The sequence below is a fragment of the Oncorhynchus mykiss genome, chromosome 28 (assembly GCF_057628025.1).
Source record: "Oncorhynchus mykiss isolate SJ-2025 chromosome 28, ASM5762802v1, whole genome shotgun sequence".
Taxonomy (NCBI): domain Eukaryota; kingdom Metazoa; phylum Chordata; class Actinopteri; order Salmoniformes; family Salmonidae; genus Oncorhynchus; species Oncorhynchus mykiss.
In genome coordinates, this window is record NC_143049.1 from 19648649 (window position 1) to 19673527 (window position 24879).

Sequence of the window (24879 nt, forward strand, 5' to 3'; positions counted from 1 at the left end):
GTGATGGACATCTCGTCGGAAGTTATGTGGTTAGATTTTTGTTGTTGTTATAAAACAAATACAGACCTGCTATGACTCTAGGTAATGATGATATTTTCGTTTCTTTACATATATTGTTCAAGAATGTTTATATGTATGTGTTTCTGTTCAAGCTAAATTTGTGATGGTTTATGCAACAATATATGGCGACTCCCATGGCACACGAATGTTCTCAGTCTAACTAAGGGTGTTATCACATGGTCCCTTACAGACAATTTTTGTGAACTCGGTGCGGTTGGTTTATTTTTTTGCAGTGTGAACACTAAAGGAACTCAGACCCCGAAACGATCCTAAATTGAGAACATCACGAGAGGTTGTCTGAGTTCGGTTGGCATGAATTCCGCGGTCCGGTTCCTTTTTTTAGGACACTGTGAACACAAAACTCCCCAGATTATGTTGTCATTATTCCCGCACTACACTGCTGCAACAACATTAACCCCTGCCATAGCCCCTCACATTAGTGCCACAAAATTCAGATTTTAGTCCAGATTATTTGTTTGCAATATGTGATCTATAGGCTAAGAGAGCTTCATTAACTGTTAATTCGATTGTGGGGTTTGAATAGTGTGAGAAGACGACAACATGTTTGGTAAGAATCATAACATATGGTACAAAATATATACTAGCTCTTAAAGGGGCTGTAGCCTAAATTGGGTGTACAATTGTCAATTACAGCATTATTTAATCTGCAGTTATTCTGTTAACAATAATATTTACACGTTAATAGTATCTTCTGATTACAATTATGTCTCACTTTTTAAATAAATGCAATATATTAGCTTCCAAAATGTAAGTAGGTATAAGGTATATCTAGCTGTCCGATAACACAGTCTGATGGAATGGCTTGTCCTGCACTTTGTAAAAACCCACAGTACATTGATTGAATGTTGGAAAAAGATCTTGGTTCCTTTCTAAACATAGCAATGTGAATGCAAGGAGGACTCGGACCACAAAATAGGTGAAGTGCATAGGCAAAAGAGTTTCAGTCCTTGTTCAAAGGTAAGGGCGGTGTGAATACAAAGAGAACTGAGAACTTTTCCTTTTTTTTTCTACCCCAGAGTTCACCTGAAATAGGACTGTGTGAAAACATCCGAAATGTCTATGGTTTATATACGGTCAATGGTTAAGACTCCTTTAGTCCTGACCTAGATGAAGGTCTGAACTCTATTTTAAAAGTACTGAATTTCTTATTCATTTAAGTTTGTTGTAATAGTCTTCGAACAAAATGCTTACACCGGACTACAAGAAAGCTTTGCTTGAACGAATCTCCTAAACTGTCTGCTACGGTGCTGTCCTTGGTTGCGCTTATCCTCGACGATTGTAATTGCACTTTAAATACACCAGATGGCGATGTTGCCACAAGAATCCCAAAGTTTTGACCCTGAAATTAATATGGAGATCATTTTTATAAATACATTGTAAATCTGTACATGTGAGTTCTTCAATGGGGTTTCAGTGTTATATTGTGTTTGAAGTAGTATGTCTTGGTCTTTGCTGGTGTTCTCTGGGTCTGACAGTCAACACGGTGGATTCGGGCCTATTCTGACTCAAGGGACTCGGCATCGACTCCGACTCGGGGGACTTCATACAGGCCGAGCTCTTCCTGAGTCCAGCGGAATCATATTAAGCTACTCGGGTTCTGGCTAATGGTACTCGAGCCGAGTACACTTCAGCATACCTGGCCCAATTTAACTTTTTCAGAAGTAGGCCATATGAGGTATTTATTCGTCAGATGATGGAAGAATAAAGAAAAAAACGAATTAATGTAATAATTTCACCTAAAATTTGCTGGGTCATTTGCAAGCTAAAATTCGGCCCATTAGGCTATTAGATGGAGAAGGACCGTAGAGAATCTATGCTATAAATTCATTAGATTTTACTACATATTAATTGGGGAACTCCACTCACACTAATTAATTTAAGTTCTTCGGACAATCCTGGCTTAATATCATGGCATTAAGAATTTTTAGGCATATACTGGTGGCCATGTGAATATTAGGACGACTTGGAATACATGATCCACGACAGACAGCACATCTCAGTGTCATAGGCTATAGCCTATTTTTCTATAGTAGGCCTATCGGTAAACACTGAAACATCCTGACAAAATACACCATACAAGTGGCCTAATGTCATTTTCTGGACTTTGTAAACTGTTGAGAATAAACCCATAACTGATCCAAATGGTTGTATTATAATCAGGGCTTTATTTAGGCATAAAACACAAAAGGACGTTCGAGCGGTAATTCAAATGATCCTACATAACTGCAGTTTACAGCCCAGACAATATTTGTGTAGTAATAATACTAAATTACTCATTGCACTGTGTTGTTGTAGCCTAGGAGGTATAATAATGATATTTTCAAAAAACGTAGGCCTATCAATAGTGGTGCGTGCACAGCGCAGCCTGGAGGAACGCAAAGGCCTAGCCTATATCTTCCATTTGATAATCTGCTATTTAGGCTGAAGGAGTGATGCAGCCTACAACCATGCATGTTGAATTATTGCAGTAGACTATTAAACTGTTACAAATGTAGTCTATAGCCTGTTAAAATAGCTAAATAAATAACGACCATAACAGTCAATAGAAAAAATCATGGCGCTCGAAACGTCATGATTTTGGGTTTGATTCTCGGAGCCACAAACTGAAAATGAACCCATGCATACTGCCGCTTCAGATAAAAACGTCTGCTTAATGTCATATTCGTTATTTTTGCACACCTCTCCCAATCAACACTTGTGATTGCTTTATGCCTCGCTTTATGTCTCTCTCAAATGTCAATATGCCTTGTATAGTTATCATTGTTTTAGTTTACAGTGGAGCCCCTAGTCCCACTCTACATGCCTCAGATCCCCCCCCCACCCACACACACATGCTATGGACTGCCTTCCCATTCTGAGGAGACGGAAGAAAATAAAACGGCGTATCTAAACCCTGTAAATTATAAATTTTATCACCAACTGTGTAACTTTGTCATAGTGTTTATTTGTCATGACCCAAAACAAAGTTTAATTCAAGATTGAGACCTAACATCACCAAGATGCTACTATTTCCTATCTGTTTTACAAATCTGTGATTGTAATTTTCAACATACCAAATAGCAGCTTGCTGAAGTATCCTTAATAGGAAGCTAGCATTCCCTCTAAAGCAGGTATTCCCAAACTGGCAATGCCGCCAGGGGTAAGCCAAATACAAATGTGATTCACATAAAAAAAATATTAAAAATTATTCACATTTTCAAACAGTACAAGTACGTTTTCCAATGGGGCTATACATTTGGGTGAGGTTTTTTTCTCGCCTGAGTAGCCTTGTTTCACTGCCAAAAATAAAATTTAACCATCCAGTGTTCATCGAAATAACAACACAATGTCAAATACAGGTAGCCTAGTCAAATAATTTACCTCCAATCACATTAATCGTTACTCTTGCGCAGACATTTAGAAACGAAACATGACATTTTGAAAAATAAGCCACAGGTTTTTTTGAGTGAGAATAAATACGTCTTTCGAGTAGTAAGACATGTAAAAAAAAAAAAAAAAACAGATACCATTAATAAGAAAGGGCTAGAAGCATCTTATATGGTGAGCTACAGAGTAGCTAGGACAGGCAAGCCCCATACTATTGTGGAGGACTTAATTCTTCCTGCTGCCACGGATATGGCTGGGACAATGTTGGGGGGGAAAGTCCAAAAAAACTATACAGACAACGTCTCAATCAAACAACACTGTTTCACGAAGCATCAGTGACATGGCAGGAGATGTTTTGAAACAATTACTGCTTTGCATACAAGCCAGTGAATTATATGCGTTACAGCTGGATGAATCAACAGATGTGGAGGGCCTGGCAAGGCTCATGGTATATGTCTGTTACGTTTATGGTGGGTCAATTAAAGAAGACATCCTCTTCTGGAAACCAGGACAACATGAGAGAATATTTTTTAAGTACTGAATAGCTTTGTGACATCAAATGGACTTTGGTGGTAAAAATGTGTTGGTATCTGTACTGATGGCGCAAAAGCTATGACAAGGAGACATAGTGGAGTGGTAATTTGTGTGCAAGCAGTTGCTCCCGACGCCACTTGGGTACACTGCAGCATCCACTGAGAGGCTCTTGCTGCCAAGGGAATGCCTGACAGCTTGAAAGACGTTTGCAGTGAAAATGGTTAACTTTGTTAAAGCAAGGCCCCTGAACTCTCTTGTATTTCCTGCATTATGCAATGATATGGGCAGCGACCATATAACGCTTTTACAACATACAGAAGTGCGCTAGTTATCAAGGGGCAAAGTATTGCCACATTTTTTAAAATTGAGAGATGAGCTTAAAGTTTCTTTACTGACCATTATTTTCACTTGTCTGACTTTTTGCACGATGACGAGTTTCTCACACGACTGGCCTATCTGAGTGATGTTTTTTCTCACCTGAATGATCTGAATCTAGGATTACAGGGACTCTCCGCAACTATATTCAATGTGCGGGACAAAATTGAGGCTATGATTAAGAAGTTGGAGCTCTTTTCTGTCTGCATTAACAAGGACAACACACAGGTCTTTACATCATTGTATGATTCTTTGTGTGCAAATGAACTCAGGCTTACGGACAATGTCAAATGTGATATGGCGAAGCACCTGAGTGAGCTGGGTGCGCAATTACGCAGGTACTTTCCCGAAACGGACGACACAAGCAACTGGATTCGTTATCCTTTCATGCCCTGCCTCCAGTCCACTTACCGATATCTGAACAAGAGAGTCTAATTGAAATTGCAACAAGCATTTCTGTGAAAATGTAATTTAATCAGAAGCCACTACCAGATTTCTGGATAGGGCTGCGCTCAGTTTCTTGCCTTGGCAAATCGCACTGTTAAGACTAGAGATGCACGATATATCGGCGAACATATCGGAATCGGCCGATATTAGCTAAAAATGCCAACATTGGTATCGGCCCGATGTCTAGTTTAATGCCGATGTGAAAAATCGATGTCAAAGCTGACATGCATACCTATATAACGTAGGTGCGTGACGTAATTACGTAATGTTACGAATTGCGCTATTGTTCAGATGTTGCCCTACCGGAGTTACACAGTAGTGGCGTCACTGCTATTAGCTTCATGACAAACTATGGAATGCCGTTTGGGTCTTTGCGTGTCAAAAAAGATGCACGTCAAATAACATTATTTGACAGTAACACTGTGATGCGTTAAATAAGCTTTTAATTGGACACATCAAATAACACAGTTCTATTATAGAATCTTGTGTGTTTTGAATTTGCATGTGCAAGCCAAGCGCCATCACTACTATCAGTAGCCCTGTCAAAGCTGTACAAAAAAGTCTGCAAACACCAGCCACGAACCATGTGTTTACAATACCACGTTGGTAATAAAGCATTATTTGATCGACCGCAACTTCTGGGGTACCCAGCTAGAACCATTACAACCAGCCTAAAAACAATGACCAGTAGAAACTGCAGTCATTTTCACTACTCTTAGCAATGATTTAGGAATCCTTGTAAGTATTAGCTAGTTAGAAACTTGTTCGCCTATTGAAATTGAACTTCAGTTTATGAAAATAGATAGCTAGCCAGCTACTTAACCCTGTGCCCAAAGCTAACGTTATAAGCAACCACCTAGCTTCATCTGGCTAGTGAGACTTGACCTGACTGGGTTAGGTGCTGTGAAGCTAGCCACTAGAAGGATTAGGCACAATAGTGGAATTTGCAGTTTGCCTTCAAAATAAAAGTAGATCTTTGAAAGTAATGCAGAAGGTTACAATTGGTGGAATCATGCCATATTTAGACTAGATAATGTTTAACAAGGTTGGAATGTGAAGCAATTAAATTGAGTATGTCTACTCAGTGACACCCACAGAACACAACTGTGAAGAGTTTACACAAATATTAGCGTTGTAGCTCTTATCGCAGGACTGTGACTGTGTGAAATCACCTCCCCAGTCAGCCTATTGTGTGTATTGACATTCATATGGCACAGTACAGCTTTACCTAAGGATTGGGGATTAATGAAATCTGGTAACAGTCCACTCAATATCCAATATGTTTTTTCCCAACGTCGTCCTCAGAGTTACCAGACTCCAAAACATCCCCACAGTATTGTTTTTCCTCTGGAATAGTGTTCAATACACATAGGTTGACAATAAATGTGGCTCAATTCAGTTGTTTCAAAGTCCCGCAATAAAAGCTACGATGCTAATGTTTTCTGGGTGTCACTGAGTAGACTCATACCCCATGTCATTGATCCACAATCTATAGGTAAGGCTGTACAGTGACATAAGAATGCCCCCACTGCAATTCTAAAGTATAATACATCCAGTGTGATTTCAACAGAATTTTGTCGAATTAACAAATTACTCGTTTAGCATGATCTATTCAAATATGGCTTAATTCTACTATTTGTATTAATTTGCATCACTGTCAATGACATACCTCTATTTTGAAGGCTAACCGCAAAGTCTACTTGTGGCTAATCCTTATTGTGGCTAGCTTCACATAGATAGGTCCGGCCACACTTAAAATAACTGTCTTATAAATTAGGGTTATTTTAGATGATGACACCTAGCTATATAGTTAGCTAGCTAACGATAGCTACTGAAACAGATTATGTCATTATGCTATGTTTTTGGGGAGGAACATTATTTGCATCCATGAGCTAGCTAGCTTTTTTTATGACCAGCACTGTGTGCGTGAGACAACTTTACCAGCATCATAGCATACATATCGACGAATCGTTGTGATATATGAAATACGAGTGATAGTGTAATCAATGTTTAATAACTACGTAAAAAATGTATTAAGGCGTTGAATTATTATGCGACGTGCAGTCATATTCAGGTCCTGATTGGTCAACAAGCTTATTTGACACGTCAAATAGTGTTATTTGACGTATATCTTTTTGACATACAAAGACCCAAACGGCGTTCCATAGAATTCCTGATTGAGAATGAAATGAACAACAAAACAGCACAGCAAGTAAGTGAAAGAAATATGTTTTCATTATATTTTACTGGTAATGGGGACATATGTAAATAACAACAAAGTAACTTTTTGGTCAGTGTGTGTGTGTTTGCAACCTTTATTTAACTAGGCATGTCAGTTAAGAACAAATTCTTATTTACAATGTCGGCCAAACCTGGACGGCGTCCTATGGGACTCCAATCATGTCCGGATGTGACACAGCCTGGATTCGAACCAGGGACTGTAGTGATGCCTCTTGTACTGAGATGCAGTGCCTTTAGACCACTGTGTCCATGTGTGTTAACTATTTAACTAGAATGCTTAAAAGGATGCAAACATTTTAAATATTGGTTATCGGTATCAGGTTTTTGGGCAAGGAAAATATCGGATATCGTTATTTGCCAAAAATGTCATATCGGTACATCACTAGTTAAGACACTGATGCCCTTTGCAACCACGTACCTATGTGAGAGTGGATTCTCGACCCTCACTAGCATGAAAGCTAAATACCGGCACAGACTGTGTGTGGCAAATGATTTAAGACCGACTCTCTCCAATAAAACCCAACATTGCAGACTTATGTGCATCCTTTCAAGCACACCCTTCTCATTAACCTGTGGTGAGTTATTCACCATTTTTGATGAACAAATACGGTTTTATATGTAAGATGGCTAAACAAAGAGCAAAATTATCGGTTAGTATTATCTTATTATTTGTGCCCTGGTCCTATAAGAGCTCTTTGTCACTTCCCACGAGCCGGGTTGTGACAAAAACTGACACTCATTCTTATGATTAATAAATGTATCGTATAGTGTGTGTGTGGCAGGCTTACGATGATTGAAAGTGCACTGACCCTGTTGCTAGAGCGGGTACGCAGCTGGAGGTTGAATGTTTGAAGGGGTACGGGACTATAAAAAGTTTAGGAACCACAGCTCTAAAGGAACAAGAAATACACAATCCAGCAGTGGTGGCTGCTGCTCGAGCCGAACTCGGTGCCCGTCTTTCCAGCGGTCATTGTGAAAATCAGTCAGATGGTTAACAGTCGAGGCCAGCTGGAGAAAATACCAAAAAGTTGTAGCTATTGTAGTTCATCGCAGTCGCTAATTACTTTGACATTGCAGCTAGCTTCATTTTGTCCATTATTAACGTCAGCTAACGTTAATGTTAGCTATCTATCTTAGCTAACTGTTAGAGCACAGGTGGCTAGCTAAATCAATACGGTTAGGTTCTAGCCTATGTGATATTAGTTAACGAATTGAGCTAGCTAGTGTTTTTGTTTGTAAAACATCGGTAGTCTAGCTATGACTAGGCAAGAAAGCACCCGGTTAACATAGCTAGCTAACATTATCTACCTAGCTAGGTCCAGTGTCACTGGCAGTGAGACACAAAGGACTCACGTGAGCCTAATGCCCCGTGTACACTAGCACACGGTGCCGCACGGTGAAACACCGCTTCCTATTCATTTTCAATGGAAGGAAAGTGATGAGAAGCTTAGAGGGTGGGGACCGTTGGGCGGCGCGAACGTGGCGTGGGAGGCGGTGAAAAAGTAAGAAATTTCCCAACTTTATGCAAATCACCAGTGGCGACTGCTGGGCGATGACCAATCATATCGAGTGGTTCCCATGATGAATTTAATGCTATGCGACCCAAGGCTGGAGACATTCTTCAGCAAAGATGGCTGACAAAAATACTAGGATGGTAGCAAATGTACGCTACTGTTCAAAAGTTTGGGGCACTTAGAAATGTCCCTGTTTTTGAAAGAAAAGCACATTCTTTGTCCATTAAAATAACATGAAATGTATCAAAAATACAGTGTAGACATTGATAATGTATTAAATGACTACTGTAGCTGGAAACTACTGATTTTTAATGGATAATCTACATAGGTGTACAGAGGCACATTATCATCAACCATCACTCCTGTGTTCCAATGGCATGTTGTGTTAGCTAATCAAAGTTTATCATTTTAAAAGGCTAATTGATCATTAGAAAACCCTTATGTTAGCACAGCTGAAAACTGTATTTCTGATTAAAGAAGCAATAAAACTGGCCTTCTTTAGACTAGTTGAGTATCTGGAGCATCAGCATTTTCGATTACAGGCTCATAATGGCCAGAAACAAAGAACTTTCTTCTGAAACTCATCAGTCTATTCTTGTTCTGAGAAGTGAAGTCTATTCCATGCGAGAAATTGCCAAGAAACTGAAGATATCGTACAGCGCTGTGTACTACTCCCTTCACAGAACAGCGCAAACTGGCACTAACCAGATAAGAAAGAGGAGTGGGAGGCCCGGGTGCACAACTGAGCAAGAGGACAAGTACTTTAGAGTGTCTAGTTTGAGAAACAGACGGCTCACAAATCCTCAACTGGCAGCTTCATTAAATAGCACCTGCAAAACACCAGTCTCAACGTCAACAGTGAAGAGGCGACTCCGGGAGTTCCTCTGTCCAGTGTCTGTGTTCTTTTTTCATCTTAGTCTTTTCTTTTTATTGGCCAGTCTCTCTTCACTGTTGATGTTAAGACTGATAAAAAACTGATTAAGAAAACACCAGTCAATCAATCAATTTATAAAGACCTTCTTACATCAGCTGATGTCACAACGTGCTGTACAGAAACCCAGGCTAAAACCCCAAACAGCAAGCAATGCAGGTATAGAAGCACGGTGGCTAGGAAAAACTCCTGAGAAAGGCAAGAACCTAGGAAGAAACCTAGAGAGGAACCAGGCTATGAGTGGTTGCCAGTCCTCTTCTGGCTGTGCAGGGTGGAGATTATAACAGAACATGGCCAAGATGTTCAAATATTCATAGATGACCAGCAGGGTCAGATAATAATAATCACAGTGATTATAGAGGGTGCAACAGGAGTGAACAGGTCTGCACCTCAGGAATAAATGTCAGCTGGCTTTTCATAGCCGATCAATCAGAGTATCTCTTCTGCACCTGCTGTCTCCAGAGAGTTGAAAACAGCAGATCTGGGACAAAGTAGCACATCCGGTGAACAGGTCAGGGTTCCATAGCTGCAGTGAGAACAGTTGAAACTGGAGCAGCAGCACGACCAGGTGGACTGGGGACAGCAAGGATTCATCAGGCCAGGTAGTCCTGAGGCATGGTCCTAGTGCTCAGGTCCTCTGAAAGAGAGAGAGTTAGAGAGAGCATACTTAAATTCACACAGGACAGCCGACAGGAGAAATACTCCAGATTGAACAGACTGACCCTAGCCCCCCGTCACAAACTATTGCAGCATAAATACTGGAGGCTGAGACAGAAGGGGTCAGGAGATACTGTGGCCCTGTCCGATGATTCCCTCGGATAGGGCCAAACAGGCAGGATATAAACCCACCCACTTTGCCAAAGCACAGCCCCCACACCACAAGAGGGATATCTTCAACCACCAACCTACTATCCTGAGACAAGCCCGAGTATAGCCCATGAAGATCTCCCCCACGGCACAAACCCGAGGGAGGGGCGCTAACTGAAGTTTATTTAGTGCTTTATCCGGGTAGCCGGAAAGTAGAGCATTACAGTAGTCTAATCTGGAAGTGACAAAAGCATGGATACATGTTTCTGCACCATTTTTTGGACAGAAAGTTTCTGATTTTTGCAATGTTACATAGATGGAAAAAAAGCTGTCCTTAAAAGTCTTGATATGTTCGTCAAAAGAGAGATCAGGGTCCAGAGTAACGCCAAGGTCCTTCACAGTTTTTTTGAGACTACTGTACAACCAAGATTAATTGTCAGATTCAATAGAAGATCTCTTTGTTTCTTGGGACCAAGAACTAGCATCTCTGTTTTGTCCGAGTTTAAAAGTAGAACATCTACTTCCTTCTGTCTGAAACACAGGCTTCCAGGGAAGGCTATTTTGGGACTTCACCATGTTTCATTGAAATGTACAACTGCGTCGTCCGTATAGCAGTGAAAGTGAACATTATGTTTCCGAATGACATCACGAGAGGTAAAAATTATAGGGAAAACAATAGCCATCCTAAAAAGAAGCCTTGAGGATCACCAACATTTATCAGACAAACTGATATCTTTCCGACAGATAAGATCTAAACCAGGCCAGATCTTGTCCGTGTAGACCAATTTGGGTTTCCAATCTCTCCAAAAGAATGTGGTGATCGATGGTATCAAAAGCAGCACTAAGGTCTAGGAGCACGAGGACAGATGCAGAGCCTTGGTCTGACGCCATTAAAAGGTAATTTACCACCTTCACAAGTGCAGTCTCAGTGCTATGATGGGGTCTAAAACCAGACTGAAGCATTTCGTATACATTGTTTGTCTTCAGGAAGGCAGTGAGTTGCTGCGCAACAGCTTTTTCATTTTTTTTGAGAGGAATGGGAGATTCGATATAGGCTGATAGTTTTTAAATTATTTTCTGGGTCAAGGTTTGGCTTTTTCAAGAGAGGCTTTATTACTGCCACTTTTAGTGAGTTTGGTACACATTCGGTGGAAATGGAGCCGTTTATTATGTTCAACATAGGAGGTCCAATCATAGGAAGCAGCTCTTTCAGTAGTTTAGTTGGAATAGGGTCCAGTATGCAGCTTGAAGGTTTAGAGGCCATGACTATTTTCATCAATGTGTCAAGAGATATAGTATTAAAAAACTTGAGTGTCTCCCTTGATCATAGGCCCTGGCAGTGTTGTGCAGACTCGGGACAACTGAGCTTTGGAGAAATACGCAGATTTAAAGAGGAGTCCGTAATTTGCTTTCTAATGATCATGATCTTTTCCTCAAAGTAGTTCATGAATTTATCACTGCTGAAGTGAAAGCCATCCTCTCTTGGGGAATGCTGGTTTTCAGTTAGCTTTGCGACCGTATCAAAAATACATTTAGGATTGTTCGTATTTTCCTCAATTAAGTTGGAAAAATAGGATGGTCGAGCAGCAGTGAGGGCTCATCGATACACCTGTATTTGTATCGAAGAACTATTTGGCCTGCCGGCCAAACCCTCCCCTAACCCGGACGACGGTGGGCCAATTGTGCGCCGCCCCATGTGTCTCCCGGTCAAGGCCGGCTGCGACAGAGTCTGGAAGGCATGCATCAAGGACCCCACACACCCAAGCCACGGGCTGTTCTCTCCCTAATCTTCGGGCAGATCAGAGCATGAGGTCCAACAGGCTCAGAGGCCGTTTCTATCTACAGCAGGGATGGGCAACTTTGATGGGGGCAGGGCCAAAAAATCTCAACTCATGAGGGGCCGCAGTTGCTTGAGAGTCTTGGTACCAACAGCCCCCCCAATTTCCAACAATTCTACACACAAGGAAAAGTATGTGAACCCTTTGGAAATAGCTGAATTTCTGCATAAATGTGATCTGATATTCATCTAGGTCACAATAGACAAACAGTCTGCTTAAACTAATAACACAGATTATGCATTTTCATGTATTTATTGAACACACTGTGTAAACATTCACAGTGCAGGGTGGAAACAGTATGTGAAACCTTGGATTTAATAACTGGTTGACCCTCCTTTGGCAGCAATAACCTCAACCAAATGTTTTCTGACAGTCAGGAGGAATTTTGGACCATTCCTCTTTACAAAACTGTTTCATTTCCAGAAGGTGTATTTTCTTCTGCTGAAGCCATTCTGTTGTTGATTTACTTCTGTGTTTTGGGTTGTTGTCCTGTTGTATCACCCAACTTCTGTTGAGCTTCAATTGGCAGACAGCCTTACATTGTCCTGCAAAATGTTTTGATAACCATGGGAATGAATTTTTCTGTCGATGATACAGTAGCAAGCTGTCCAGGCCCTGAGGCAGCAAAGCAGCCCCAAACCATGTTGCTCCCTCCACCATACTTTACAGTAGGGATGAGGTTTTGATGTTGGTGTTGGTGTGCTATGCCATTTTTTTTCTCCACACATGATGTGTGTTCCTTCCAAACAACTCAACTGTAGTTTCATCTGTCCACAGAATATTTAGCCAGTATCGCCGTGGAACATCCAGGTGCACTTTTGCAAACTTCAGACATGCAGCAATGTTTTTTTTGGACAGCAGTGGCTTCTTCTTCCTTGGTGTCCTCCCATGAACACCATTCTTGTTTAGTGTTTTACGTATTGTAGGCTCGTCAACAGAGATGCTAGCATGTTCCAGAGATTTCTGTAAGTCTTTAGCTGACACTCTACGATTCTTCTTAACCTCTTTGAGTATTCTGCGCTGTGCTCTTGCAGTCATCTTTGCAGGACGGCCACTCCTAGGGAGAGTAGCAAGAGTACTGAACTTTTCCTTCATTTATAGACAATTTGTCTACCATGGACTGATGAACAACAAGGCTTTTAGAGAAACTTTTGTAACCGTTTTCAGTCAACAATTCTTAATCTTAGGTTTCCTGAGATCTCTTTTGTTTGAGGCATGGTTAATCTCAGGCAACGCTTCTTGTGAATAGCAAACTCTAATTTTGTGAGGCAAGGCAGCTCTAACCAACATCTCCAATTTCATCTCATTGATTGAACTCTAGGTAAGCTGACTCCAATTAGCTTTTGGAGAAGTCATTAGCTAGGGGTTCACATACTTTCTCCAACCTACTCTGTGAATGTTTAAATTATTTATTCAATATAGACAATTTGTGTGTTATTAGTTTAAGCACACTGTCTATTGTTGTGACTTAGATGAAGATCAGATCACATTTGAGGACCAATTTATGAAGAAATCCAGGTAATTCCAAAGGGTTCACATACTTTTTCTTGCCACTGTACATAAGAGAAAAACTGCTGATGCACAACCAAATTTCACCTGGTGTATTCTACTATTCTAACTCGCAACAGTAAATTGAGACCCCATCCCTGATCTACAGCCATCCAACTGCTGAACACTTGAACTGAACTGACCACCTCCTCTGCACACATCATAACTGCTGCTACCAGACTCTTATTATACTGCTCAATTTATACTTGCCCCCCATCCCCAATACACATGTAAATATTGTACTATAAATTGTGCCTTCCTGTATTATACTTATGCGAAAGAAATACTGTATTATTCTATTTCCATTGACTTCACGTTCGTATTCTTATTTTTGTACTATTTCTTATTGTTGAAAAGGAACCTGCAAGTAAGCCTTTAGTTGGACGATGTATACACTGTACATATGACTAATAAAACTAGTTCATCCAAAGTAAAGTGACATGTTGGTTTTCTAAGTAGTCTATGGACAAGGTATGACAGCAATCCATGCTTTGGATTCCATCTGGGCTTCATGTCCAAATCATCAATAAAGTATCTAAAAAAATATTTTGAAACTATAAATGATTTGGACATGAAATGGTAATAGGCACCATTGACTTGCATTGGATTTGTGCCAAACAAAAAAGTTAGTGTTTTAAAACAGTGTATAGGTAAACAAAACCAAAGCATGGATTGCTGTCCATAAACATCTTACAGGAAACCAACATGTAATTTGTGTGAACTATCCCTTTAACAAAGTATATGATGAAGATGACAAACGTTAACAGAAGCTAAATAAATATTTCATGACTTGATTCAAATTATCTGAATGTGGTCTCCTTTTGATGCACAGATCCTGATGAAATGTGGGATGATTCAGTTCAAAGAATTGGGGTCTGACCTTTTTTGGCAAAAATAAAGTTATGGAATGCAACTAATCCAAGCAAATTTGTCATTTCAAATAGATTATAACATCTTTCTAACATTGTATATCTGTCATTGAACAGTCTACTCCCCAGGGTCGTCTTGACACTGGTACAGAGTGTGTGCTACTCAGAGCAACAATCATTAGGGTCTCACCAAGCAAACTCCAGCAGATGGCCATCTACACCACCTTGTTGACTGGTGCTGGATGATGCATTACCTTCTGCAAATTAAGTATCACTTAGGTCTTGTCATGTTTATCTTCATATCATGACCTTAGAAAGAGGCAACATAACATGGATCATAATACAAATGTGTTAAATCAAGACAAGATGTCCTCACCTTACACTTCAAAAGGAATGACCTAATACTCATACATTGTATTTCTGCCTGCACTCATTTTATTTTCTAGAGATCTTCTCCAGGTTGGACTACCACAGTCCTAGCCCTTGAGCAGCTGGAAGCCAACCAGACAGCCATGGACATTCTGGGAGCACCACCCCCGAAGGTCCACAACATCCATCTGTCTGAACCGGCACAACTATGTGGAACATTACTGCTCATTCCTCCTACATGGGAGCCAACTAGCAGCATAACTGTTTGCTATCAAAATTCTAGTGGCAATATTATTCTATCGAAAAAGACAGAAAATTGATTGATACATAGAATGTAAGTCCACACTGACCTTCAAAGTACATGAAGGTCGTTTGACCTAATGCATACAGTACCTTTGTCTTCTCCCTGGCAGCGCTAGGCGGAATTTAACAGGCAGTGCTGTAGAGGGTCAGCTTAGACCACACCACTGTCAGATAAGACAGGACTTGACACAGCCAAACTGGTCTTCCTGATCTGCTCACCAGAACTAGTGCGATGAAGGTATAACTGCTGCACTCGTCCGTCTCCTCATGTCAGTCGCAGACTTGTAGCCATAGCACTTTGACATGCATTCTTTCAGGACACCATTGGACCTCGTTTTGACAACGGCAGACACAAGATGCTTCCCAGTTTAAAATCACCACAGAAATATAATTGCTTTGACCAATGTTTATTGATGCTTTGTACATCCTCAAGACATTTACATACATTGTACAAGGAAATAAGTGCCATTTATGCATCACGTCATGCACATTCATTATAAACAGTGCTGTCCTGAGCAATATGTACATGCCTTAGGAGAATGAAGGTACTGTAAAGAGCAAATTAACAATGTAATTGCTTAGTACAAAGCCATCATATCTTTATAGCCGGCACTTGGAAAAAATAATTTAGTTATTGGTTCCAGTTGTACTATACACAATCTGTGCAACCAGAAAATGTCTCCCATAGTGTTCTATTGCACTGATGTATGATTGATTAATTAGGACATTACTATTTATTCACAGTGAAAATGAAATATAAGACATGGAAATAATCAGTGATATAGATTAATTGAAGTTATGAACAATTGTACTCATGAAAGCTGAACGTACTGCATGAATATTAGGAAAAGAATGGTAAACAAGCAGAACATGAACGACATTGACCAAATGTGAAAGAATGGCAAACAAAACGTCAGTTCATTAAAATTGTTTTAAAATTAATAAAAATGTGATGCAGACAGAGACATAGTTTGGCTTGTGAGTGGAGACTGTGGTGTGTGGTAAACGATTTACAATCAATCAGTAAAGATCCCATCTACAGTTGGAGTACTTATAGGCCCACCCTTCTATCAGAAGATGGTCTTCTGTAGGGAGCAGCGTGGCTCCTCGAACGTGAACCGCTTAGAGACAGCCTTCGCATCCGGAAACAGAGTCTCTGGGTTGGGCACCGTTGGCCGGCACGGACCTATGGTGTAGGCTGCTACTACCATCAGCTCCTCTACCACAGGACCTTCCTCCTCTGAGGATAATGAGGAAGGGGGGGCAGGCTTGGCGTGTTCCCGTTGGCAGATCTCACTGGTGATATTCTCTTCCGTCTTCTTCTGGGCTTGATCCTGGAGCCAATGATGTCTCAGGCACTCTTCAGCAGTGGCACGAGACCTTAGACAGGGTAGAGAGGGATGGCTCAGTATCCTACATTGTTTTCTGTTACATTTTCAATAAAATCAAGAGTATGAAATTCACTGTTATGCTTTTATCAAGGTCTTCAATTGAGGTGGAACATCTACCTAGGAACTACCAAAATCGCTAAAACGAATAATTTGTGAATAATAACAATATTGGTTTGGGATAATCTCACTTGGGCTCTTTGATGAGGAGTGACTGGATGAAGTGGATGGCTGAGAGGTCCTGGAGTTCATTCTCTGTGTAATCAATGTTGATCTGGGAGATGTTGAGGAAAGTCTCCTGCTTGTCTTCTCCAAGAAATGGTGAAGTCCCCGTCAACATCATGTAGGCCAACACCCCTATGCTCCTTGGTTCGCAAGACATAGCATACCAAATTATCTGTTGCCATTGAAAGAAATGGAACCTCTGTCATCACTAAGTCACAAACATATAGGTTGAGATTTTACTCATCTTACCACATGTCAGTTGCAGTGCTGATTGGTTCATAATTTAGAATCTCTGGGGCTGCAAACAAGAGAAACAGTGAATATTTTTGCTAAAGTAAGACGTGATCATCCAAGTTGTTTTTGAGTCAAAGTAAGTTCAATAAAAATACAATCAAAAGGGGTTATCACTCACCGACATACTCTGGTGTGCCCATGATCTCCCTGAGCTCCTGGTTCTGACACAGCCTTCTGGAAAGGCCAAAGTCCACTATCTTTATATCCCCCAGAGGACAGGCACTGGTCAGCAGGATATTCTGAGGCTGAGAGGAGGGACAAGACCATTCAATGGGACAGTGGATGAGGATCATTGAATCGTTCCCTCTGTTCATTGTCATGATGTTATGGAGAACCGTTTAATCTGAGCTTTCTTTCCAAAATGTTTAAACATAATGCTAAAATGGAGAACAAAAATCAGTCAGATGTCACAAATACAGCCTCATACTATGCACCTTGAGGTCCAGGTGGACAATGTTGTTCCTGTGTAGGAAGGCCACACCCTCCAGGATCTGTCTCATTAACCATTTGACCTCCTCCTGGGTGAAGGCCTCATCTCTCTCGGCAACACACTGGTTAAAGATCTCCCCTCCTGCCGCACTATGGAAAAAGACACACAGCCGAGTGAGAGTGGTTTATTGGAATGATGGAAAATGTCCCTGAGGACACTGTAGTGGAAAAGACGAACAGGATACTAACAGTCTCTCCACATAATCAACACCTATTTGGCGATCCATAATTCAAACTGAAGAATAGAGTTCATTCAACAATATGGTCTAAGTAAAATAAAACACTCAAAACAGTGTTTCTGAAATTAATGAGGTACAAATTTCAAATTTAGACAAAACAGTGTCCTTAGCTGTCCTCTTTGCCCCTGTTTATAGACAATGTGAGAGGATGACCAGTATTTGGTCTCCAACTCCAGTGAGACAAACAGCTCAGCCAGTGACCTGATTCTCACTCTGGTATCCCAGTCCAAGCGGTTCAATTTCTCATTTGTTTACTAGTTTCAAGGACAGAAAAAGAGCCTCAACGGAATTAAAATTGAGGGTGGAGTATGAGCAGTGAGGTAGGTGTGTGTGTGTGCACACGAGCATGTGGGTGTATAGAGGTCAGTGCATGCACACAAGCGTGACTGTGTGTATTGTGGTTGATGCGTGTTGGCAGAGAGGCGTGTGTTTTTCCTCTGGTCCAGGCAGCCAAGGTGATGAACTCCCTATTGCACAGCAGCCACCCACTCCGCTCTGGGTCACTCCCTCCCTCTGCAGCCCCTCGGTGCCTGAACAGAGCTCCGCTATCCCCCTATCCCAACTTCCTCATTTGACTGCTATGCCCCCAGAGTATCTACAAAAACAACCAAGTGTCATTTGCAAATGACACCTCTAGCCCCATTCAGATCATAGATAATTATCAATACCAAACAAAAACAGCAGTTCCGCTCCATTTCCTACCAAACTGGAGAATGCCCCATTATTTATTGTAATGTAGAAGTCTCTGACCAAGCCAAATAGTATGAGATCTCAACTCACAATTACCCTTTGTCAGAGCATTTCTGTTTTGCTTTTCTCATGCGGACAGACCACTCAATAGGGCAGAGAGCCAAGCTTTCACTCACTGGGCACCTTCAAAAGGAGAAGATTAAAACATGAATACAACAAACAAAATGTAATCTGGTCAGAACTATAAATATCTCAGAGTGAGTACTGCCATTGACCTACTCAGTTGACAATCATCTGAAGCACAGAAAACACATACAGCAGCCCCAAAACAACTCACAGTACACTCATCCTGATATTTATCCTATTGAACCACAATTCCATGTCTCTGATGGCATTCAATTCTCATAGTATTTCAAATATCTCCTCTTAGATTTGTGCATTCATTGATTGGACTGGTCATGAATTAGTCATTGGAGTGCCACCATGGGCCAGTGAACAGATACGGCACCATTGAACGTGCACTTTCAATTCGATAGGGCAGTTTAAGGCAAAGTTCCCTGTTAATATGGAGAATATAAATAAAAGTTACAAAACAATAACCCTTCAAACTATTCAATGTCTGGAATGCCTTCAACACAATGTTGTCATAAGTCTTATAGAAAAAACTACTCACTCGAGTGCAAAGTTAGTAGATGAGCAGCTGTTCCCAATGGTAGTAAGCAGCAGGGTTCTGACATCCCTCTAGCCTGCTCTACACTAGTCAGCGAAGCATGACAGACGCTACAGCAGGGTTTAGTGTTAGCTGGATTACACTCCTACTCAGGCAGAGGGAGACCGGTGGTCTTTCCAACTCACTGCACAGTTTTTCCAACTGACTCGCCGATTCCCTGCAGTGGGGATTGTGGTATTCATCGTTAGGAACGCGTGTGACGACTTTCTGCAAGCTGCTCTTCTTAGCAGAGCAAAGCTGGAGATCGGAACTAGAGCTTGACGTTGCTAGTGAGCTTGAAGATGTCATGCTGGCAGGTGCGCACACACACAGACAACGTTAACAGTGGTGTTCATGTAGGTGTACACACAAACAGCTGTTTGGATTAATACTTACTACTCGAGCACCAGGACCATCTCTGTCAGGGTCTCGTAGACTTGGTGCAGGTTGATAATTCTGTGGCTAGTGTTGGTGAGCTCCAGCACAGCGATCTCATGGAGCACCTCCACTCTGCAGTCCTGACCCTTCCTTCGCTTCTTCAGGAACTTGGCTGCATACTCTGTCCCTGTGCTCTTCTCCATGCACATTTTCACTATGGCAAACTTTCCCCTGGAGACAGATGGGGAACTTAACGTTAAAAATATTGAAGTACCGGCCTTAATGATGAGCAAACTTCCCCCTACGATATAAGGATTTAAAAAAAACAGGACTACAGTGTGACTAAATAGTAATGAATCCGTTTGAGAAAGCCAACTACAGTGATACGATAGTGATTGTTGATGGTGATTACGCATCTTGGTGGATAATCAAGATAGTAATTTACATCACACTGCTTTGTCCTCCCTTTACTAGAATCCTTACACCTGAATGCAGGTAGACATTAGGGTGAAACGGCCATCTGTTGTCATGGTCACTGAATATGCCTTCTCCCTGCATTTTCATATTCATTAAAATCATTAGTAAACAAAGACGACCTTCAAACTCACCCAACCATTGATTTTAAAATGACCCACTTTTAAATGACCCAGTGTCCAGACAGAGAGCCATGCTGTGTTAATCAATGACCTCATACAGTATTATTGGCTGGCTAGCGGTCATGTTTTGGCTCTGGGCTTGATGTTCCATTGACTACCTCTACCCTCACATGCAGTGAGATTCAGCAAACTATGCCTTCATACATAGACCTACATATTAGGGCTCCCGAGTGATGCAGCGGTCTAGGGCACTGTTCTAAGTGCTAGAAGCATCACAACAGACCCTGGTTCGATTCAAGGCTGTATCACAACCGGCCATGATTGGAAGTCCAATATCGCAGCGCACAATTGGACCAGCGTTGTCCGGGTTTAGCTGGGGTAGGCAATCATTGTAAATAAGAATTTGTTCTTAAAACTTCTTAAAGATGATGCGGAATCTAATCCCAGTGCAGGAACACCAACGGGCGGAAATTTCAGAGCGCCAACTATAGTTTTTTTCGATAAAACTCAAACTTTCATTAAAACACACATGCAAGGTACTGAATTAAAGCTACACTCGTTGTGAATCTAGCCACCAAGTCAGATTTGTAAAATGCTTTTCGGCGAAAGCATGAGAAGCTATTATCTGATAGCATGCATCCCCCCAAAATACCAGAACGTCACCTAAACAACAGATTTTGCGGTAGCCGGCGCTACACAAAACGCAGAAATATAAAACATTCATTACCTTTGACGAGCTTCTCTGTTGGCACTACTATATGTCCCATAAACATCATAATTGGGTCTTTTTCCCGATTAAATCCGTCAAAGTATGCCAAAAATGTCCATTTATAAAGGCAGTCTGATCCAAGGAAAATGCAGCTTTACACGACGCAACGTCACTTTTAAAATGAACAAAGTTGCCTATAAACTTTTACAAATCACTTCAAACGACTTTTGTAAACCAACTTGAGGTATTAATAAACGTTAATCGATCAAATTGATCACGGGGCGATCTGTATTCGATAGCAGCAAGTCTTGAAATCGGCCATTTTTTTCACTTTCATAATTTCCTGGGTGCACCCCAAGACAGGAAGTGCCTATACGTCATCCCACCAAGGATAAACGTGCAAAGAAATGCCAGTATTGGCGACATCGTGTGGAAGCTGTAGGCGTTGTAAACGGAATCTCATCTATTTTTTGTCGCCTTTGACTGGCGGATGAATATTTTTTTTGTGTTTTTGGTGAACAGTTTTCCCTGGGATTTTTACTCCTAAACACGCCCTGTTATAGCCACAGACACAATTTTACCAGTTTTAGAGACTTGAGTGTTTTCTATAAACACATACTTATCATATGCATATACTATATTCCTGGCATGAGTAGCAGGACTTTGAAATGTTGCGCGATTTTTAACAAAAAGCTGCGAAAATTCGCAGCATCCTTAACAGGTTAACTGACTTGCCTCGTTACATATAACATGTCAAGGACTGTAACAGACAAGGAAGTCACCATCAACCATGCCCAATACTATAACCTCAATACATAATAATATTGTAGCAGGTTCAGAGTAGTGCCATGCATGCCTCAATCCCTTAATCCAGTTATTCAAAGCGGAGTGTCTTTAGCCTTTAACCCAGGCTGACGTTGTTAACCCTTGCTGCTGCTGATAAACCCATTCATGTCTTTAGTAGGGAACAGGTGTCTCCATTAAATCTGGTTGTGCGTGTGTGTTTGGCGAGGGGGATTGCCTAAGTCAGGGGAGGCATAGCTTTGTGAATCTCAAAAGTTCCAGTGCAGTCAAAAACTTGATTTTCCTGTTAGGACACACAAACCCAGCGCTCAGTGCCGTTTAATACAAGCATGGCCTTATTTCTATGACAGCATATTGGATGCCTGTCATTCATATTACATTCACCCATCTCAATGTAACATTGATAGGTTTAGGCTACTACGTGATACACACATTTTTCCTATACACATCATGAGGTTGGTACAACCTAGCCTATGAATGAATGTTTACAACGTAGGTGCACAGGTAGAGAGGACATTTGAGTACTCAAGTTGACAGACATTGACACATTCAATATCGTCTTGCACAGTCTTACCTGCATCTAGATGATCTGGGGTGTAATCATTAGTCCAACAGTTGCAAACAAGAGTTTATATTGGTCAAATTCAGGTATGTTTGTTTATCTCAGTTTCATTCCGTTTCAGAAATGTTTTAAACAGAATCTGCGGAATGAATACACACGATCACATTCAAACACAGTTCACTTTCATAGCAGCCTTTGATCGGTCTCCTCTTCACTTCACTTGTGGACTACAGTGCAACGCATCAGCGGTCTAAAGCAAAACTTTCATATCATAACTGGTAACAGCTACACACAGCCTACATCAGTCAACATAGCTACTATAACTAACGCATTAGGAAACCCAGTGGCAATAAATTAATAAAAGCTTACCTTGACTTGGCACACACAGAGCTCTCATCTCCATTTTTGAAGAAATTAATCTGATCAACTATTGTCGGAGTCAACTACTCACCACATTTTATGCACTTCATTGTTAGCTAGCTGTAGCTTATGCTTCAGTATTAGCTTCATTCTCTAATCATTTGATTGAGTGGACAACGTCAGTTCATGCTGCAAGAGCTCTGATAGGTTGGAGGATGTCCTCCGGAATTGTCATAATTATTGTGTAAGTCTATGGAAGGGGGTGAGAATCACGAGCCTCCTAGGTTTTGTATTGAAGTCAATGTACCCAGAGGACAGAAACTAGTTTTCCTCCGGCTACACCGTGGTGTTATCCCAGAGAGTGCTGTTGAGGCTACTGTAGACCGTTGCAAAAATGTGTTTTAATTTATTATTTGGTGAAGTGAATATATTTAGTATAAATGTATCTAAAAAGGATAACTAACATTTCACTATTAAAACATTTCTGAAAGTCACTGAGGGTCCTCCCCTGAGGATCCTCCACTTACACAGCCCTTCAGAAAGGATTAAAACTTTTTCACATGTTGTGTTACAGCCAGAATTAAAAATTGATTTGATTGTTGGTCACTGGCCTACACACACACATAATACCACATAATGTCAAATTGTAATTAAGTTGACATTTTTACAAATTAATAAAAAATGAAAAAGCTGAATGTCTTGAGTCAATAAGTATTCAACCCCTTTGTTATGGCAAGCCTAAATAAGTTAAGTAAAAATATGCTTAACAAGTCACATAATACGTTTCATGACCTCACTTGGTGTGCAATAGTGTTTAACATAATTTATGAATGACCACCTCATCTCGGTACCCCACACATACAGATAGGTCCCTCAGTCAAGCAGTATATTTCAAACACAGGGAGGTTTTCCAATGCTTCGCATATTTGTAGATGGGTAGGGAAAAAAAGAAAAACAAAAGCTGACATTGGGTGAAGTTATTAAAATTACACTTTGGATGGTGTATCAATACACCCAAAGAGAGAGAGGCATCCTTAACTCAGTTGCCAGAGAAGGAGGAAACTACTCAGATATTTCACCACAAGACCAATGGTGACTTTACAACAGTTGCAGATTTTAATGGCTGTGATAGGAGAAAACTGAGGATCAATAACATTGTACACTAGGGCCTAATGAACTGTAACTCAGTAAAATCTTTGAAATTGTTGGCATGTTATGTATATTTTGGGATTTCAAATAGAATACAAATAGGCATGTTGGTCACAGATGCCTTAAAAAAGGTATGGTCATGGATCAGAAAACCAGTTAGTATTTGGTGTGACCACCATTTGCCTCATGTAGTGCGACATCTCCTTCACAGAGTTGACCAGGCTTTTGATTGAGGACTGTGGACCCACTCCTTTCAAGACAACAATGGGCCTCAGGGTCTCGTCACAGTATCTCTGCATTCAAATTGCCATCGATAAAATGCAATTGTGTTCATTGTCTGTTGCTTAGGCCTGCCCATACCACACTGCCACCATGGGGCACTTTGTTCAGAAAACCACCCACACGTCTGCCATCTGCCCGGTACAGTTGAAGCTGGGATTAATCCGTGAAGAGCACAGTTCTCCAGCGTGCCAGTGGCCATTGAAGTTTGCCCACTTTAGTCGGTTACGAGACTGGTGAGGGCGATGAGCACGCAGATGAGATTCCCTGAGACGGTTTCTGACAGTTTGTGCAGAAATTCTTCGGTTGTGCAAATCCAGTTTCATCAGCTTTCCTAGTGGCTGGTCTCAGATGATCCCACAGGTAAAGAAGTCAGATGTGGAGATCCTGGCCTGGCGTGGTTACATGTGGTTGCGAGGCCGGTTGGACGTACTGCCAAATTCTCTAAAAACAATGTTGGAGGCGGCTTATGGTAGAGACATTAACATAAAATTATCTGGCAACAGCTCGTGGACATTCCTGCAGTCAGCATGCCAACTGCACACTCCCTCAAAACTGTTTGCTTGACTGTCACTGAATACGGGTTCGAGTCGCGGTCGGGGCTATCCCCCAAATTCGCTAGTAAAAGCAGTGCATCAAAGAGTGACCCCAAACTCCCGGCCCTAGTCATGTCTGTTTTATTTATAATTTATGAAAATTAAATTGCTGCTAGCTATTACCTAATAAACAACTTCGATCTAAATGATCACAGAAGAGCTCGAATTATAAAAGTCACCAGTGTGTCT

The 24879-nt window shown here is 41.1% G+C and overlaps 1 protein-coding gene and 1 long non-coding RNA gene across 2 annotated transcripts in view; one reads left to right on the forward strand and one right to left on the reverse strand.

Moving 5' to 3' along the window:
- LOC110508672 (uncharacterized) lies at nt 1–16188 on the forward strand. The gene is made up of 3 exons (XR_002471341.3): nt 1–81; nt 14669–14830; nt 14998–16188. It is a non-coding gene; the product is annotated as an uncharacterized LOC110508672 (long non-coding RNA).
- The window catches only part of LOC110508671 (serine/threonine-protein kinase 17A), a 14483-nt gene continuing 5218 nt past the window's right edge, over nt 15615–24879 (reverse strand). The window contains exons 2-7 of the mRNA XM_021589380.3: nt 19654–19866; nt 17565–17709; nt 17249–17375; nt 17086–17134; nt 16803–16976; nt 15615–16603 (exon numbers count right to left, since the gene is read on the reverse strand). Of these exons, the coding sequence (XP_021445055.1) occupies nt 16294–16603; nt 16803–16976; nt 17086–17134; nt 17249–17375; nt 17565–17709; nt 19654–19866 (1018 nt within the window). The 3' untranslated portion in view covers nt 15615–16293. The remainder of the gene's footprint in view (nt 16604–16802; nt 16977–17085; nt 17135–17248; nt 17376–17564; nt 17710–19653; nt 19867–24879) is intronic.